Source organism: Rhinatrema bivittatum, chromosome 6, assembly GCF_901001135.1.
Source record: "Rhinatrema bivittatum chromosome 6, aRhiBiv1.1, whole genome shotgun sequence".
Taxonomy (NCBI): domain Eukaryota; kingdom Metazoa; phylum Chordata; class Amphibia; order Gymnophiona; family Rhinatrematidae; genus Rhinatrema; species Rhinatrema bivittatum.
Window position 1 is genome coordinate 212,647,080 of NC_042620.1, and position 19,914 is coordinate 212,666,993.

The 19,914-nt window shown below is 46.5% G+C and overlaps 1 protein-coding gene across 2 annotated transcripts in view; it reads right to left on the reverse strand.

Annotated features, from left to right (window-relative positions):
- LOC115093978 (fibronectin type-III domain-containing protein 3A-like) overlaps positions 1-19,914 on the reverse strand; it is a 249,858-nt gene that overhangs the window by 94,285 nt on the left and 135,659 nt on the right. For both annotated transcript variants that reach the window (XM_029606523.1, XM_029606522.1), the window contains exons 12-13: positions 3,505-3,626; positions 3,235-3,409 (exon numbers count right to left, since the gene is read on the reverse strand). In XM_029606523.1, the coding sequence (XP_029462383.1) occupies positions 3,235-3,409; positions 3,505-3,626 (297 nt within the window). The remainder of the gene's footprint in view (positions 1-3,234; positions 3,410-3,504; positions 3,627-19,914) is intronic.

Genomic DNA, 19,914 nt, shown 5'->3' on the forward strand with positions numbered 1-19,914 from the left:
CTGTGTCCTCCTTGGCCTGAACATCCAGGTGATAGAATCTCGAGAAGGTGTGTATGGAGGACCACGTTGCTGCCCGACAGATCTCGGTGGGTGACAGCATCTTAGTTTCTGCCCAGGACACTGCCTGGGCCCTTGCGGAATGGGCCTTGACTTATAGAGGTGGAGGCTTGACTGCCTCTGCATATGCTGCCTTGATTACTTCTTTGATCCAGCGGGCTATGGTTGCCCGCAAGGCTGCTTCTCCTTGCTTCTTCCCGCTGTGAAGAATGAACAGATGGTCCATCTTTCGTACAGGTTCCGATCTTTCCAGGTATCGGACTAGGAGTCTGCTGACATTCAGGTGGCGAAGGAGGCGAGAGTCTTCAGAGTCTTTATGCTCATCTGGAGATGGCAGTGAAATGGTTTGGTTTAGATGGAAGTGAGAAACCACCTTTGGCAGGAAGGAGGGTACAGTGTGCAGCTGTATGGATCCTGGCGTGAATCTAAGGAACGGCTCCCGGCATGATAGTGCTTGAAGTTCGGAGATTCGACGGGCTGAGCAGATTGCCACGAGGAACGCCGTCTTCAAGGTCAGGAGCTGTAGGGACAGACTGCGAGTTGGTCTGAACGAAGCTCCCGCTAGGAAGTTTAACACTAGATTGAGATTCCATAGGGGTATCAGCCACTTTAGGGGTGGCCAAATATGCTTGATCCTTTTTAAGAAGCGGGAGACGTCTGGGTGGGCCGCTAGGCTGGTGCCGTCCACCCTGGGTCTGAAGCTGGCCAAAGCGGCCAGTTGTACCTTGATGGAGTTGAGAGACAACCCTTTGTTCACACTGTCCTGCAGAAATTCCATGATCATGGGGATTTTGACTGTCCATGTAAGGATGTTGAGGTCCTCACACCAGGCTTCGAATATTCTCCATACTCATATATATGTTAAGGAGGTAGAGAACTTGTGCGCTCATAGCAGTATGTCAATCACTGGTCCTGAGTATCCACTCTTTTTCAGGCGAGACCTCTCAATGGACAGACCGTAAGTTAGAATCTCGTTGAGTCTTCGTGGAGGATCGGTCCTTGTTGGAGTAGATCCCTGTGTGGAGGTAGGCGTAAGGGTCTCCTGTCAGAAATCTTCGCATGTCCACGTACCACGGTCTTCTTGGCCAGTCCTTTGTGGTGTTCTATCTTGCGGATGATTCCGCCCAGTAGTGGCCATGGAGGGAAGGCGTACAGTAGGTCCTCTTGTGGCCAGGTCTGGATGAGGGCATCGATTCCCTGGGACAGCGGTTCCAGTCTTCGGCTGAAGAACTTGGGAACCTGGGTGTTGCACCCGGTTGCCAGAAGATCCATGGCTGGGGTTCCCCAGTGGTTTACTATCTGCTGGAAGGCTGCTGTAACAGTTTCCATTCCCCTAGATCCAAACTCTCTCTGCTGAGGCAGTCTGCAGTGACGTAGTCTTTTCCCACGACATGGGCAGCTGATATCCCCTGTAGGTTTGATTCTGCCCACGTCATTAGGGGCTCTATTTCCAGGGACATCTGCTGGCTTCTGGTTCCCCCCTGGCAGTTGATGTAGGCCACTGTAGTGGCATTGTCCGACATGACTCTGACTGATTTGCCCCGGAGTCTGTGGCTGAACCGTAGGCAGGCTAGTCTGGCTGCTCGGGCTTCCAGTCGGTTTATGTTCCATGCCGACTCTTCTTTGTCCCATTGCCCTTGAGGCGTTAGCTCCTGGCAGTGGGCTCCCCATCCCCGCAGGCTCGCATCTGTGGTGAGCAAGGTCCATTCCGGTGGGGATAGGCTTGTTCCATCTCTCAGATGTTCTTCTTGTAGCCACCACTGTAGTAGGTACTGAACCTTCGCCGGTAGCCAGAGGGGGGCGGAGTAGTTCTGAGACATCAGGTTCCACCGTGACAGTAGGGAATGTTGTGACGACCATGTGGTAAAATGGTGCCCCCCCCCCCCCCCAAGGGAGTCTCCACGTGGGAGGACCCTTTTGCCAGATCAAGGTCTAGACCGGATGGGGCTGCTCAACCCGAATGTACAGTCGCCAGAGGGACGATCTGTGCGGGAGACCAGAGACTTAGAGAAAGTTTTCTACCTTACCTTGTCTCGGCGCTTCCCGGTCCTCTGCTGGGCAGTCTCCGGCTGCAGGGAGAAATGGAATTGCCTTCACCACTGCGCTCGGTTCTGCATCCGCTGCCTCTCAACCGCTCCCTTTTCAGGGGGCTAAGTCCAAGCTGGGATGGCTAACGGACCGAGGCAGCCTCTTAGCCGCTCCCTTTCCCGGGGGCTAAGTCCACACCGGGACAGAGGCTTACTTCTGAGGGATCTCGGAAATCACCTCAGGAAATCTCAACTGGGGAAGGGACCCATTAGGTATCACCGCAGGAGAACAGGCTCGTTTTGGAGGTACGTTTTTCTTTGTTTCTTCTTTGTTTTCTTTTTTTTTTTTTTTTTGTCAAAATTGTTTTTATTGTTTCTTCTTTGTTTTCTAATGCTGTGCAAGCGTGTGTGAAGTCCCGAACTGCTATGGGGACGGAAAAAACTGGAGAGCAAAGCCTCGTGCACGGGTATATGTAGTGCTGACGTCAGACTGAAATCTGACTCAGTCTCCAACTGCTATCAGGAGCACACTATACCCATTGGTCCTGCGTCCATCTGCTACACGCTAGGAAAACCAATTTTAAAACAATTAAAATGCATCCTAGGTAATAATACCAGAAACTCTTATTAAACATCCCAGTGGACAGCATCAATATGAATTTGCATTTGATTATGCCAATTTCCTTCATTCTGTCCTTAAAATAAAACAGGAGGAAAGAAAGAAAAAGTGCACTAGATTTTAGCCTTTTTTTTTAAACAGATATTTACCCCAAAAATGATTTATCCCAATTTCTATTTGGCTTTCAAGGATTACGATACAGTGATAATCTAATAGAAAAAGGAGTAAATGAGTAGAAAAAAAGGAAAGTGACAAGAAAAAAAAAATAGAAAAAGGATAATAGGAATGAGACTAGGGAAAAGGAAGAATTGGGTCTATTGAAACTGGCTTCTATCCCAAAGATCCTCACTTTTCCTTTCACAGTCTCCCTTCAGGGCTTTTGTTGAGTCTCTCTTTGCTTTCCCTTTTCAGGCAAAAAGGTGGTGGGGAGACAGCATATTTATGTTTAAAAAAATGAACACGTTCAAGAGAAGATTTCAAGTCACTGAATTCCTTTCTCACTTTACATCATACTGAAAATTGTCAACTTACAGAAGCTTCTTCTTCCATCTCTAAAGTATAAGTGAGGGATTCATTTGAAGATGCGCCACTGGGTGGGCTCCACTGTAACGACAGCCAAGTTATCCCAGCTTGAATCAGTTTAGGTGGAAGTGGTGGTGGCGGGACACTTCCTGAGGTGTAATACAATACTGTCTCACTAAACTCACTGAAAAGGTATAAATTAAAATGTTAAGGTTTAGTTCTTTCCAGTCTTAAAAAAAATATCTACATAATATATGATTAAAAAATTCAAAAGGGTACCTCATTCCAATATCATTTTTAGCAGCTAATCTAAATGAGTATTTTGTAGAAGGAGACAGTTTGGTTAGCTTGTATTGTTTTAGATGCCCAAAGTAGCATTCTTTGAAGATTCCATGCTTTCCCTTAAAAAAGAAAATTAAAATCAAATAAGAAATTGCTCTCTGAAAAGTATAGTAAAGTACAATTATTTGAAGTCTGAACAGAAAAGCAACTTTGCTTACCATAAATGGGATTCTCTATAGGCAGAATGAATTAGCCAGGACAAACAGATGACGTCTTCTGACGGCATCAGATTAAAATTTCACTACTGAGCATGCGTGCAAGTCATGCTGCCTTTTGAGCCCCCTCAGTCAATAGTACAGCTTAGCTTCAGCTAAGTAGTCGACTCTCCAGGGAGGTGGGTAGATATTAAGCATGGCTAATTCATACTGCTGTCTCTGGAAACTCCGTTTATGGTAAGCAAATATGCTTTCTCCATTGACAAGCAGAGCTGAATTAGCCAGGACATGTGAGGAGTCCCAAGCTGAGGATTGCATGGCAAAGCATTATCTGAATAAGAATAGAGTGTGGACCACAGGGAAAACAGGCTGCAAAAAAACTACTGGCCCAAAATCACTGTCCCTTTTGGAGAGACTGTCTAGACAGTAGTGGGACACAAAGGTGTGAACTGCCAACCAAGTTGAAACCTTGCAAATGTCTTCAATTGAGAGAGCTCTTAGGTGAGCCTCTGAAGTAGCCTTACTTAGCTCTTACTTAATAAGCCTTTACAAAGTCTTTGATCTGAAGATCAGCCAGGGTATAGCAACGTACGATACAGTCTGTTAGCCAATTAGACAACATGCGTTTGGTAACAGCCATGCGCAATCTGTTAGAGATGAAAAGTTGGGAAGACTGACAATGTGATTGAATTCTCTTCTGATCTTAAGATATGGCCCTTTTGCAGTCCAATGAAAGGAGGGCCTTCTCCCCTCTAGGTACATGAGGCCTTTGAATGAAGTTGGGCAAACTATAGCTTGATTCAAATGAAATGAAGAAAACACTTTAGGCAGAAACTTAGGATGAGCGCAAAAAATTTTAAGTACGGAAAATAAGAAACAATGCTCGTAGCTCATTAATTCTAGCTGAAGTGATGACTATTAGAAATGCCACTTTCCAGGTAAGAAACTTCAAAGAAGATGACTCCAATTTCTCACATGGAGGCTTCATCAGTTGTGCCAATATGATATTGAGATCCCAAGGTATTGGTTGTTCTGCAACCAGAGACTTCATATGCCACAAGTCCTTCATGAACTTGGATACCAGAGAACAAATGGAGATTGAATTTCCATCCACATGAGGATGGTAAGCACTGATGGGACAGAGATGCATTTTCACTGATGAGGTACTGAGACCCAATGAGAACAGGGAAAACAATGATTGAAGCAGATCCTTTAAAACACAGATGAACAGATCTAGACAGCCTGCTTAACACCAAGATGAGAAATGCTTCCATTTAAAGATGGCTTTTCTGGTGGTCAGCTTGCTAGCTGAAAACACAATGTCCCCTACCTACTTGATTAGTGACATTAAGGAAACTACCGAGCACTCAACATCTATACCCCTTCAGGGTAAAAGAAGTTCAATTCAGATGACATGGATAATCTCCCTGTTGTGGCAAGGCTCTGAGGTCAGGTAGACAACTTGATGAGATAGGAGACCAAACTTGCCCAGGCCAAGCCGGGGCAATGAGGATTAGGTATGCCTGATCCTTGAGTACCTTTTGCACAGTCCTCACCACTAATGGGAGAAAATGCAAACAGAAGATCTGCTTTCTACTTGAGCAGAAAAAAAGTGTCTGGTATGGACCAGAAGTTACTTCAAGAATGGAGCAAAATTTGACAACTTTCCTATTGCTTTCTGATGTGACTAAGTCAATTATCAGGCATTCCCAGAAGTTGAACGGCATGCCACACCTTGCTCAAGAACCCACTCATGGGACTGAATAACCCTGCTGAGGCAATCCGCCAGCATATTGGAAATCCCAGGAAGGTAAGTTGCTTGAAGAAAAGCTCCTTGACTGACAGCCCACTCCAAAATTCTGAGATTCCTGGGAGAGGATCCAGAACCCAGGACCCTGTTGTCCCCAAAGAGCATTGCCATTTGGTCGACGGTTTGGATCAGTATTCTCTTTCTCTTAATGAGATGCAAAAATACTCTCAGTGCATGTCGAATGGCTCAAAGATCTAAGAAGCTGATTTGGAATAGAAGCTCTGCTGCTGACTGAGTTCTTTTAGTTTGGAAGGAATCTGTGTGTCTGTTCCATTCTCTGGTAGACACATCTGTCACCAGTGTTACATAACGAAGAGAGGTGCTATTTCTGGGGCTCCTTGCTCTAGCCATTAATGGAGGGACTTTTTCATCTCTGTGATTACATGTATAGAATGCAACAAAGGCTGATACAATTGGTCCCACTATAAGTGGAAGACCCACTGGAGAACTTTCATGTTCAGGTGCGTCATGGGGACAACATGCACCTCTACTGCCATGTTCCCAAGGACAACCAGGACCACTCAGGCTGGGACTGATCTCACTATGGCAAGTTCTGGACCAACACTCAAAAGGTACACCACTCGTTCTGATCTGTGACTGTTGTCATTCATGAGTTGTCCCAGAAACAAACAACCTAGTGCTAGGAGTTTCAAATCCAGGCCACCTTGAATACTGTGTACAATTCTGGTTGCCGCATCTCAAAAAAGATATAATTGCGATGGAGAAGGTACAGAGAAGGGCTACCAAAATGATAAGGGGAATGGAACAGCTCCCCAATGAGGAAAGGCTAAAGAGGTTAGGACTTTTCAGCTTGGAGAAGAGATGGCTGAGGGGGGATATGATAGAGGTGTTTAAAATCATGAGATTTTAAACACCTCTATCATAGAACGGGTAGTTGTGAATCGGTTATTTATTCTTTCGGATAATAGAAAGACTAGGGGGCACTCCATGAAGTTAGCATGTGGCACATTTAAAACTAATCGGAGAAAGTTCTTTTTTACTTAATGCACAATTAAACTCTGGAATTTGTTGCCAGAGGATGTGGTTAGTGCAGTTAGTATAGCTGTGTTTAAAAAAGGATTGGATAAGTTCTTGGAGAAGTCCATTACCTGCTATTAATTAAGTTGACTTAGAAAATAGCCACTGCTATTACTAGCAATGGTAACATGGAATAGACTTAGTTTTTGGGTACTTGCCAGGTTCTTATGGCCTGGATTGGCCACTGTTGGAAACAGGATGCTGGGCTTGATGGACCCTTGGTCTTACCCAGTATGGCATGTTCTTATGTTCTTAATAGAGGGACTTCTGCCAGACCAGCTACCTTCCCTTTGGGTTGAGCCCTCCCAGTGCTGGTGGCTAGCAAGGCCTAAGAAGTGGGGGAGCCCCTGACAGGAATAAAGAGCAAGAACAAATCACAAATCCAGGAACCCAGGAAGGACAGCAAGTGGAAGCACTGAAGGAAAAGTCTGAAGACAAAGTCTTCTGAATGCAGGAAAGAAGCCAGAGTACGAGGACTGGAAGGTAGGACCAAGCTCTAGCAACTGACTGCTGAGAATGCCTTAGTATAAATACAAGATGGTTGCCAGCAGGAAGTAGGGATCACAGAGTTGGAGGATGGAACAGACAGACCAAGGAACCCACAGTGCCACTTGCAGGCCATAGAAGCACTTGGCAATGGATCTTTACATGTACAGAGGAAAGTGTTCTCCTACAATGAGTTTATCCATGCTACAATGAATTTTATTCTCTAGGCAGGGATGATATTCAACTTAGCAATGTTGACTATAAACCCTAGCAACTGAAGGAGCTGGATCATCTTCTGCAGGGTATCCAACACCTCTGCCTACAAAGGTCCTATCACCAGCCAGTCGTCCAGGTAAAGAAAGACACAAATCCCTTGACAATGAAGATTTTAACCACGACTGCTAGGCTTTTATAAAGATCCTTAGGGCCACCGAGAGCCCAAAAGGTAGAACCTTATATTGGTAGTGAGAAGTATCCTGGAACAATACAAGTCAACAGGACAGAGCAAGAACAAGGAGCACCAATGGTGAAGTGCTCAGGTTAATAAATAATTAAAAAACAGTATGATGTAATTAGGAAAAACAAGTGACAAAAATAAATACAAATGCAAAAAGGCACATAAGGTACAATGATACAGATATCTATATAATAAATGTTATTTTTAAAATTTATTATTCATAAAAATAATATATTTATAACACAAACAATGTAATATGTTATGTTATTAATCTGAGCAAGTCATCATCGATGCTTTTTTTGTCTATATAAACTGCTCCTTTTTCTTGCTCAGTGAAGAGAGTCCACAATGAACCTGAGGTATTTCCAATGAGATGGATGGATATGTAAGTATATGTGTCTTTCAAATTCAGAGTGCACATCAAGTCTTGTGCTTGAATGAAGGGTAGGATGGTGGGGATGGCATAGACTTTGATCTTCTCCCTTAAAAGGCTCTTGTTCAGTTTTCGTAAATCCAGGATAGGCCTCAATCCCCCTGACTGATAAGGAAATGGAATAGGACTCCTTGCTATGGTCTTTGAGAGGGACAGGATCTATCACCTACTGGTTGAGAAGTGACCCTCACCTCAAGATGGGGCAGGGTTGAGAGAGATGGATCCAGGCTGATAGCTAACACTGAGGAGTAGATTTTCAAACCGCGTGATTAGGCGTACTTTTGCTGGCGCATCAGGCGCCAGCAAAAGTACGCTGGATTTTAGTAGATACGCGCGGAGCCGTGCGGAGCCGCTAAAATCCGGGATCGGCGCGCGCAAGGCTATCGATTCTGTATAGCCGGCGCGCGCCGAGCCGCGCAGCCTACCCCCGTTCCCTCCAAGGCCGCTCCGAAATCGGAGCGGCCTCGGAGGGAACTTCCTTTTGCCCTCCCCTCACCTTCCCCTCCCTTCCCCTACCTAACCCACCCGCCCGGCCCTGTCTAAAACCCCCCCTTACCTTTGTCGGGGGATTTACGCCTCCCAGAGGGAGGCGTAAATCCCCGCGTGCCAGCGGGCCCCTAGAGCGCCGGGACGCAACCTGGGGGCAGGTACGGAGGGCGCGGCCACGCCCCCAGACCGCCCCGGGTCATAACCACACCCCCCGGGCCCGCCCCCAAAACGCTGCCGACACGCCCCGAAAACGGCGCAGCGCTCGGGCCCGCCCCCGACACGCCCCCCTCCGAAAACCCCGGGACTTACGCGAGTCCCGGGGCTCTGCGCGCGCCGGTAGGCCTATGTAAAATAGGCTCACCGGCGCGCAGGGCCCTGCTCGCCTAAATCTGCCCGGATTTGGGCGGATTTAGGCGAGCAGGGCTCTTAAAATCCGCCCCTGAGGCAGCACTGGAGAATGGGAGAAGTGCAAATGGTAATGAGATTCTACAATTTTGAGGACCCAACAGTTTAGTGATTTTCTGCCACTCTTCGAAGAACAACTGGATGCTTCCCCAACTGGGAGTTGGGTCTCATCAAAAACTGTGAGGTTTGCGCCGAGTCTGTTGTGGCATCTTAAGCTGTCACTCATGCGGTTATCTGCAAACCAGAAACTGCTGGTGCAGCAACAGAGGTGGCACGCGATATCACTTGACAGAAGAGGGGTACCTGGAAGAAGGAACACTTAAATGCAAAGGATGTCTAGAGTAAGAAGGCTGTTTGGCTTCTGCCAACAAAGACTGAAAGTCTGCATGCTGTTCCTTAATCTGGACAGAAGTTTCTCTTTTTCCCACAAAAAATTATCCTTCAAACAGGGAACGTCAGCCAACTTATCAATGTCCTCATGTAGGCTGCTAGCTCTCAAGCAGGCTATGGAGCGTGCATCAATGGCTGCTGCAAAGGATCTTGCCATGGTGTCAAAAGACTCATACGCCGACTGGATGAGGGGGCAGACAACTCTTCTGCATCCATAAGAACCTGAGAATCCACAGATTCAACAAGGGGCTTCAGTTTGATGATGCAGTCATGTAAGTATTGCACCATATAGAGCTAATAAGCCTCAATGTGGGCATTTTCTGGAAGACCATCTTCTCAAAACTGCCCAAGTCTGGGGCCCTCCCTGGGGCCTCTATTACTACAGAATGGTGTGGCAGTTGGACAACAACAAAGCCACGAGTTTGCTAACGGCTGTACTTAAGGTCCAATTTTCTGGTTACTGGGGTGGCAGGAAGCCAGACTATTCCACATTCTTATTTATAGATTCCACAACATGTAATGAACTGGGATCACTGCTGCTTCAGAAGAAGTTTCCACAATCCACAGCAGACTGAAGACCTCTGAGCAAGGGTCCTTGCCCCTGCGTATGCCAATTCTGATCCCAGTTTGATCAGGTTTCTGCAGTATGAAAGGTCTTTTGGTGGAAATGATTGCTCCGAGAGATCAATAAGAGGTCTGATAGGATCTGAAGGGATCTTCAAAGACCCTTCTGAACCAAGGGATGAAGGGACGCTACTTCATGACCCTGATGAAGTGGATGGTGACCGGGGAAAAGACCTCAATCATCTCAGAGGAAAAACTCTCAAGACTCGTCACTATTAGTGATGTTCTGAGCTCTAACCTTGAAAAGCTAGCTGGAATTCTCTGCAGAGAGGGAAGATTTGCTTGATCAAGATGTACTATTCTTCATCCAAAGGGATGTCTGATGGGAATTCCCAACGTACAGAGGTGGAGCCTCCCCCTTGAAGAAACAAATCCAACATCCTAGACAGGATAGGCCAAAGGGTGCCCTCTTTGTCACTAGCCACCAACAAAGTAAAGAAAGCCTTCACCAGTTTGCCAATGCGGTCCATGAACTGCTGTGTCCTTTGGTCTGGACTTGCAGAACAGACATCCTCTTCTGAAAACAGTATAGGTTTATTTTCCTGAGCATGACATACTGGACTCCGGTAAGTGGTTTCATCCAGGATTATCTGTGCAGAGGGTTGCATAGAGTCCAGAGGCACTATAGAGCAGACAGGATCTGGAGTGTCCAAGCATAATGGGAGGGACCCCGGCAGAGTACTTCAAGCAGGTGTCGTTTAAGGGCTCCTTAAGAGAAGAGAAGCTGAGATGGAGACAGGAGCATCAAACAAGGAGGACGGCTGTTTTGAAGTGTCTCCTCCAGCCCCCACCCCCGAACATGAGTCACTACCTGCATCAGTGTTGAGTGAGCTCCCCACTCCTACAAGTGCGTTGACAGTGCCATGTGCTGGTGAATCGACAGTGACAATGCGATAGGTACCACTATCTCTGATTGAGCCAAGTGAGACTTCTTCAGAATTAATGAACCCCATTTAGAAGGGGGAAGCAGCTCAAGAAAGTGCCAAAAGCATTCTGGTGCTTGCATGCATGACTTTCACATCTTGCTCAACACCTGATCTGTGGCGGATCTGGGTTCTGGCACCATAGCTGGGGAAGCCCTGCACAAGGAACTCCTGCTCGACTTGGCACGGAGGGAGCCCAAAGAGGCCCAGCGCCAAGATGAAGAGTAGCTCCAAATTTTTACCTACTTGCGGAGCTCCTCAATCTTCCAAGCCCAGCTCCGCTGAGATCTAGGTGACGTCAGACGGCAGTCATAGCAATTAGATGAGTTGTGATCAGGCAGCTGTACCATGTGTTGTAGCCTTCGATGATGGACATCTTGCAGCTGAACACACAGTACTTGAAGCCACTGGTTATGGCCTTCTTGGAGCCATACATATTGATGTTCAACTTTGGGGATTTTTTTTTTTTTTTTTTGTATTAGCACTGAAAAGGGGCTGCTGAGGCAGTGGGAAAACTCAAAAGCGAGTTAGAGACAAGAAGACTGCAGATAGCAGAAAAATATCAAAAAAGTAAGAGAGCAGGTATACGTCCATAAAGAAGCTTGGACAAAAAAATTTAAATTCTTAGGAGCTCACAAGTCAGCGCATGCTCAGTAGTAAAACTTTACTGAGCTAGAGAGGTGTCTCATTCGGTGCCATAGGATGACATCACCCATGTGTCATAGCTAATTCAGCCCTGCTTGTCGACTGAATTAAAATTCTCAAACAAATTTGAACTTATAAAGCTTAAAATTTGAAAAAAATAAATTTAACGCACAATAAGCCAAAATTACTGACGCAATAAAACAAAGTATAAAATGTACACAACTAAGCAAGAACCTCACATAAATAGTAAAAATGAAGATTACTCTGTCAGAGTGGCACAAAATCTACTCAGGCCATTGTCAGCAGAGAATTGTAAACACTTGGATTCATTAATACTTATCCCCTATTTATGCAACATTTTTAAACAAATGTCTAATAATTTTCAAAAAACAAAGCGGAAGCCGATCCAATATGGCTATGCAGCGATAAAACAAAGAAGAGGATCGGTGTATAAAAAGGACTTTTATTAAATATTGCCCGTCCTCTTCTTTTTTTTTATTGCTAAAAATTTTCCATACATTTAACACAATAACAGCATATCATAATTAATTAAATAAAAACAGGTAATAGACCTCATCACAATAATAACCCCGTTCTCTCTCTTCCATTTCATTAATCATCAAACTCAAATGATTAAGAGCCCTTCTTAATGTCCTTTATAATTCATTTATTTGTTAGAACTTACCAATAAACAAAAAGTATCTTAGCGAGGTACATCCAAAAAATATATAAAATACAATAAGCATCATAAATAGGAACAATAAATTGAAAATTACAAAAATAAAGCAAAGTTGCTTACCTTGTAACAGGGTTGTCTGAGGACAGTAGGATGTCCGTCCTCACATATGGGTGACATCACCAGATGGAGCCCGGCACAGAAAACGTATCTCAAAGTTTCTATAACTTTGACTGAGCCTCACTAAGCATGCTCACGTGTCTACATGGGGTCCCCTCGGTCTTATATCATTGAATTTGAAGAATAAATTAGTAATAAAATGAAAGTGAAAACCTACAGAGCGGAAACCCAACTCCACATGGTGGCAGGTAGGTTTCGTGAGGCCTGACATCCTGCTGTCCTCAGAGAACACCGGTTCAGGTAAGCAAATCTGCTTTCTCAAGGACAAGCAGGATGGCAGTCCTCACACACTGGTGAATCCCTAGCTACAGGTTGCCCTTCAACATAAAAGGGGACCAACAAAACATCAAAACAAGTGCCAACAGCACAACAAGAACCAGTTTTGTGGTAACAGAGGGGGTGGGGAGCAACCTGAACAAAAACCAATGGGCCCTAGGAGGGAGCAGAGTTTGGATCTACACCTCAAACAAGTTATGAAGGACAGATTGGCCAAACCTGCTGTCCCATCGGCCATCCCTATTCAAATAATAATGCAATGTGACTGTGTGGAAAGAACTCCACCTTGCAGCACTGCAGATCTCCTCCATGGGAACTGCTCGTAAGTGGGCCACCACGGCGTGACAGAATGAGCCTTGACATGGTCCCCAAGATGCAATCTCGCTTGGGCATAACAGAAGGAGATGCAGTCAACTAGCCAACTGGAAAGTGTCTGCTTGGCAATGGTGATGCCCAACTTATTCCTTATAAAAAAAACTAAAAGATCAGGTGGACTGTCTACGGGCTTCTGTCAGCTCCAGACAGAAGGCTCTTTTGAAGTCCAAACTGTGCAGATCTTGTTTGCCTTAGTCTGAATGGGGCCTGGGAAAAATATTGGCAGGACGATGGTCTGGTTAAGATGGAAGTCCAACACCACCTTAGGCAGGAACCTAAGATAGGACCACCTTGTTATGAAAAAAAACTTAGTATAAGGTGGATAAGTTACTAAGCCTTGAGCTCACTGACCCTGTGTGCTGAAGTGACCACCCACCAAAAATATGATCTTCCAGGGTCAGATACGTCAGGTCACAAGAGCGCAGCGGCTCAAAGGGAGCTTTCATCAGCTGAGCCAGCACCATGTTGAGGTCCCAGGACACAGCGGGAATCCTTAGGGGAGGCTTCAACTGAAGCAGGCTATAGATGAAATGTATAACTATGGGCTGTACAGAGATGGCATACCATCTACACCATGGTGATATGCGCCACTTGCACTAAGATGAAATCTGAGTTTGACTTCAAACCAGCTTCCGACAGGTGTAGAAGGTAGTCAAGCAATTTTTGTGGGGAGAAGGAGAAAGGATCTAGGGCATTTTGCTCACACCACATGAAAAAATCTCATGCACTTCAGCCCATAGGACTTTTTAGAAACCACCAGAACCCGAGACACATCCTCAAATCGAGTTGCCTGCAATAATCAACTTCTCAACTTCCAGGCTGGAGCAACAGGGCCAGAGGTTGGGATGGCACAACTGCCTTGACCTGGTGATTAGATATGGGGAAGTCCCCAGCCTGATCAGTTTCTGGATGGACCATCTCCCTGTAGGAGAGTGGAAACCAATCTGTCTTGTGCCAATGAGGGACTATGAGAATCGTAGTTTTCTCTGACCTTGCAAAGCTTCAAGAAAGTCTTTGCTACTAGTGGAGCTGCAGGATACACATACAATAGACCCTCATCCCAATGGCGGGAGAAGCATCTGAAGCTGGTCTGTTGTGTGTCCTGTACGGGAGGTAGCAGAAACGAGGAACCTTCCTTTTCCAAGGTGCTTTGAAGAGGTTTAGTCAGGGCTTCCCTAGAGGTGGAAGATCCGATTTTGCAACCCCTTGGTCAAAGACTAATCATGGGGTCTGAAGGCGTGAGTCGTCTATCCACTTTTACATTCTCCATTCCAGCCAGGTACACGGCCCTGAGCACTATCCCATGGTCAAAGGCGCATGACCATATCTGGACCACTTCCTGACACAGAAATTACAAGCCTGTAGCTCCCTGCTTGTTGATATACCACACTGTCACTTGGATGTCAGTCTGTAGCAGAACAATTTTGTTGGACAGCCAATCCATGAAAGCCCACAGCGTGTACCTTTATCACCTGGAGCTCCAGGAAACTGATTTGGTATAGTTGTTTCTAGGCAAACCATAGGCCCTGGTTGCTGAGGGTCCATCGACATGGAGCACCCCTGCCCAGGGATGGATGCAACCATGGTTAGGACAATTTGGTTGGGGAGAACTTTGGAAGGACACCTTTTCCAGATTTGAAAGTTTAGCCAAACCACCAGGACAAAGTGATGCAGATATGATCCTAGGAGGTCTTGATGGCTTGTTGCCTCTGTGACCTCAAGGTCCCTTGGACATTTTGCATGTGTAAACATGCCAAGGGAGTGACGTGCACTATCGCGATCATATGGCCCAATAGCCTCAATATGTGCTAAGCTGACGCCTGCTAGCTCTGTTGAATCCCATCTGCAATGGCCATCAGGTTGATGGCCCTTTGCCATGGCAGGGAAGGGCCTGGCCTGAGCAATGTCTAGCGGGATCCAATGAAGTCCAATTGTGGTGACAGACTGAGATGGAACTTGGAATAGTTGATAATGAATCCTAGTGTCTCCAGCATCTGGAAAGTCGAGAGGATGGACTCATCTGCCCCCACCTGAGAGGTGCGCTTGACCAGTCAATCATCCACATAAGGGAAAAATGTGAACTTCTAATCTAGCGAAGGTGCACTGCACCATGGCTAGGCATTTCATAAAGATGTGGGGCTGCCGCAAGCCCAAAACGCAGAAGATGATACTGGAAGTGCCGGTTTTTCCCACACACAAATCTACTTCTGGTGACTTATGAAGATCTTGTTGTGATGGGTACGTGTCTTTTAGATCCAGGGACAGAGCTAGTACCCTGTTTACAAGAATGGATCAAGGTGCCCAGGGAAAACCCATCTTGAACTTTTCTCTTTTGATGTAATTTGTTCAAAGCCCTCAGATCTAGGATGGAACAGAGTCCCCCTGTTTCAATGGTATGAGGAAATACCGGGAGTAAAAAGCCCTGCCCCTCTTGGACTGTGGAATGGGGTTTGACCACTCTTGGCCGTTAAGAGGGAGGAGAGCTCCGCTACTAGTATTTCCTGATGTGCTACCAGGCCTCAGAATGGGCTCAGGGGGGCAATATGGTAGAGTACCCAATAGATTTAGTTTGTACCCATCGCAAGCAATGGAGAGAACCCACCGGTCTGAGGTTCCATTGGGCCACTGGTTTGCAAAAGAACCGAGAGCCTTCCCCTGGCCCTCTGACTAGGAAGTCCATCATTCCAGGTAGGGGCGACTTGACTGTCCCTGTGATCAGTCAAAACCTCAACCCTGGAGTTGACTGAGGCGCTGGTTTGGACTTTGGGGCTCTCTGTTGCCTGAGACAGCCTCAAAAGTCTTGATGTGACTGAAAGGAATGAGGAGTTTGATTGTAGTACTTATTTGGATGAAAGAAGGACTTCCTAGGCCCAGACAGACAAACTCTGGCTGAGGAGGATGGGTCCTGAGTGCCAGTGAGAGCTACTGAGGGATGCATGTGAACCTAGATTTGGGGCACACATCCTTTACTTTATCTGTGAAGAGATTCTCTCCTGTACACAGCATGTCAGCAAGTCACTCCTGAACTTCCAGTCTGAGAATCCGAGGCCCACAGCCATGCGAACACGCAGGTGCCAATTCCCACTGCAGAGACCCCTTGATGCCAATCTCGAAAAACATTGTAGGTTGAATGGACACCATGCGTCCACAATTTCCCACAGAACCCAACTAATGTGGACTTCATGTTTGGCCGCTAGGTGTTCCCTACGGAGTAAAGGCTACTATTCTTTCTCCCCAAAGGTTGTGAAAACTGCCTCTGCTGCCCCAGCTCCAGCCAGCTTGGGAAACAGAGTTCCAAGAGTCAAACATAGGTCTTCCGTATGGCAGTATGCATGTGCCACTGGGACAGCAGGTTAGGCTTTTCTTTTAGCTTTCTACATTTTCCTCTGATTCTTTTTTGAGTTATGATCATAATGACTGCCACATAATTCTCATTAATGGTTCCTAGGACTTTACCTCTGTTAACTACTATCTTACAAGCTATATGTCCTAGGAGACACTATCCGAGAGAGCCAAGGGCTGAAAGACTATGCGCTCAACATCCAAGTCGTCAGGGCCAACACCCAGATGTTTGGGTGGCGCAGGGCACCATGAATCTGCATGATCAGACTGGGCGCAGTCCCCAACCAGATGGAGGCCCTGACTGACAGGTCCTGCAGGAGTGGGAACCAGATCCGTCGGGACCAAAATGGCACCACTAGGATCATGGTCCCTCTGTCCTATTGAAGCTTCAGCAACATCTTCAAGAGAAGCGGTAGAGGAGGGTATGCATACAGCAGGCCTCTCCCCCAGTGGAGGGAGAAAGCATCACAGGCCAGATGTCTGTCCCCCGACGATAGGGAGCAAAACTTGCTCACCTTGTGTTTGTGTGGGGAGGCGAAGAGGTCCACATCTGGTGTACCCACTGATGAAACAAGCTTGGCTGCTATCTCCAGGTTGAGGGACCACTCTTGCAGCTGGATGAGCGACTCAGCTGGTCTGCCAGCTCATTCAGATTTCCAGGCAGGTATGTCGCTCATAGCAACATCCCCTGCAACAGGGCCCAGGTCCACATCTGCACTGCCTTGTGACAGAGGAAGAATGAGCTTGTGCCTCCCTGTTTGTTAATATATCACATAGCCATCTGGCTGTCTGTCCGGATCAGGCCTGCCCTGTTTGACAACCAGTCTCTGAATGCCTATAAGGTGACCGGATTGCCTGAAGCTGCAGAAAGTTTATTTGACAGCGGGCTTCATGAGCGGTCCAGAGATCCTGAGTGTGGATGCCGTCTGCATGGGCTCCCCAGCCCAGGGGAGAGGCATCGGTGTTGAGGATCACTTGAGGAGGGGAGGTCTGGAAGGGAATCCCCTGCTCCAAACTGGAGAGGTTTTCCCACCAGGACAGAGACATATGCAGAGGTTCTGTCTCTGCAGCATGAGTCTCGAGGTCCTGGGAGGCCTGTCGCCACTGTGACCGCAAAGTCCATTGAGCCCTCCACATGCATAGGCGGGCGAGTGGGGGTGACGTGGATCGAAGCTGCCATGTGGCCCAACAAACCGTGCAGAAGATGGGCGGTCACCTGCCGGCTGCGGTGGAGAAAGGCCACCAGTGAGGTGAGGGCAAGAGCTCAATCCTGGGGCAGAAATGCCTTTGCCTGTGCCATGTCTAGTCTAGCTCCTATGAAGCTAGCTGAGGAGACGGGCAGAGATAAGACTTGGGGTAGTTGATGACAAACCCCAAGGTTTATAGCTTCTGCACAGTCAGGGTTAAAGCATTCAAGGCCCCTGCGCAGGAATAGCTCTTGACCAACCAGTCATCTAAGTACGGGAAAACATGTACTGTCCAAAGCCTGAGATAGGCCACTACCACCGCTAGGCACTTGGTGAAAACAAGAGGAGCCGAGACCAACCCAAAAGGCAGCACCCTGTACTGGTAATGAGCCTTCCCCTCCACAAAGCAGAGGTATTTTCTGTGGCCAGGGAAAATGGCTATGTGAGCATAAGCTTCCTTGTTATCTTAGAAAATTCTATTATTACATAAGGAAGTAAAGTGCGGGATCTAGGCATTTGGCTTGATCCGGAACTCAGTCTTAAAAAACATATTTCTATAAAAATACAGGAAAGGTATTACAAACTGTTAATACTCTGACGCCTAAAACCTCTTTTGAATCATAACGAGTTTAGAACAGTCCTTCCGTCCTTAATATTCACCAATAAAAATTACTGCAATTCCTTATATCTTGGTCTTCCACAAACATCAATTCGTCCGCTTCAAATACTGCAGAATTCTGCTGCTAGAATCCTTACAGATGTTAATAAAAAAGATCACATAACTCCTGTCTTAATTACCCTTCACTGGTTGCCGGTCGAGTATAGAATTAAATACAAAATATTATGTTTAATACATAAGGCAATTTATTCTGATTACGTTGATTGGATGAACACAGTTATACGTATTCATACACCTCAACGAAACTTGCGTTCAGCTAATAAAGGTTTCCTTACAATTCCATCCGCTGCATCTGCTAAATTTACTTCTTTCAGAGAAAGAGCTATTTCATTAGCTGGACTGGAATTGTGGAATACCTTACCTATCGAGCTAAAACTCCAGAAAGATTTGAAATTTTTTAAAAAAGCATTAAAAACTTGGCTTTTTGAACAAGCATACGGAACAGATGTTAGGCAGTAATTTATTCTCTTATTTTGTTTTACGTTACTGAATTAGTTACTTGTTAACAATTTCTTCTATTTTTGTTAATTTTAATGCTCATCTATATGCTTTTATATTCTTAATTTTTATCAAACTTTTTAATTTTTAATATTATGATTGTATTTTCTTTTACTTTATTGATTATTTACAGAAAATGTGAACCGTTGTGAAAGTAAATACCAAACATCGGTATATAAAACTGATTAAATAAACTAACTAACTAAATAAATAGCAGAGCCAGTCTCCTCTTTTGTGGAGGGGAATCAGCGTACCCAGAGAGATCATATTGAACTTTTCTCTTGGAAGAAACTTGTTCAACACCCTGAGTTCGAGGATAGGGCACAAGCTGCCTTTCCTGTTTGGAATGAGGAAGTACCTCGAAAAGAATCCTCAGCCCTGCTGGGTGGGGGGGGGGGGGCAAGGGACCGGCTGTACCACACCTGCTGGGTGGATGAACCTAATGATGGACATGGGGGAGAGGTCTCTGGAGGCTGGCTGAAGTCGAGACGATACCTCTGACAGATGATGGTAAGGACCCAGCGATCCGAAGTGATCCCCTCCCAGCAATGGGTGAAGCCAAGAAGCCTGCCTCCCACTGGGGATCTGGCATCAAGGGTGCACTAGACTGATTCATGCTCTCTCGCCACCAGTAAAAAGCCCGTAGTTGGAGCTTGCTGGGGTGCCAGCTGGGGCCTAGGCGCCCGCTGCTGGTGGGCCCGACCCCTGGAGCTAGTGCATGGCGTCCTAGCTCGGGAGGCCAGAGGATAATACTTCCTCTACCTATAAAAAAGCCTCCGGGATCCTGGCCTGGATGATTTCCTGGCTGAGGACAGGGCATCGGAAGTGCTAGCAGAGAGCTGTTGAAGGGTATCATGGTGGTCCTTCAATTGCGCTACTGCGTCTTAGACCTTATCCTCGAAAAGGTTGTCACCTGTGTAGGAGAGGTCAGCTAGCTTCTCCTGTACCTCCGGACAGAGGTTGGTAGCTCTGAGCCAGGCCATTCTCCAGTGCCGATGCCAACAGCAGCCTCGTGGGCAGAAGTCTCAAAGACATCATAGGTGGAACTCACCTTGTGCTTCCTAGCTTCTAAACCTAGCAGGATGATGGCTGAGCGCGCCTCCTGTTATTGAGGAAAGCCCTCTGCGAGGTCCTGAACCCATTTCCAGAGGTTCTGGTTGTACTGAGACATGTAAAGCTGGCTGGCGGCAATATGGGCGACTAGCATAGTGCTCTGGAAGACCTTCCTGCTCAAGTAATCAAGCTCCCTATACTCTCTTCCTAGGGGGGCAGAAGCAGG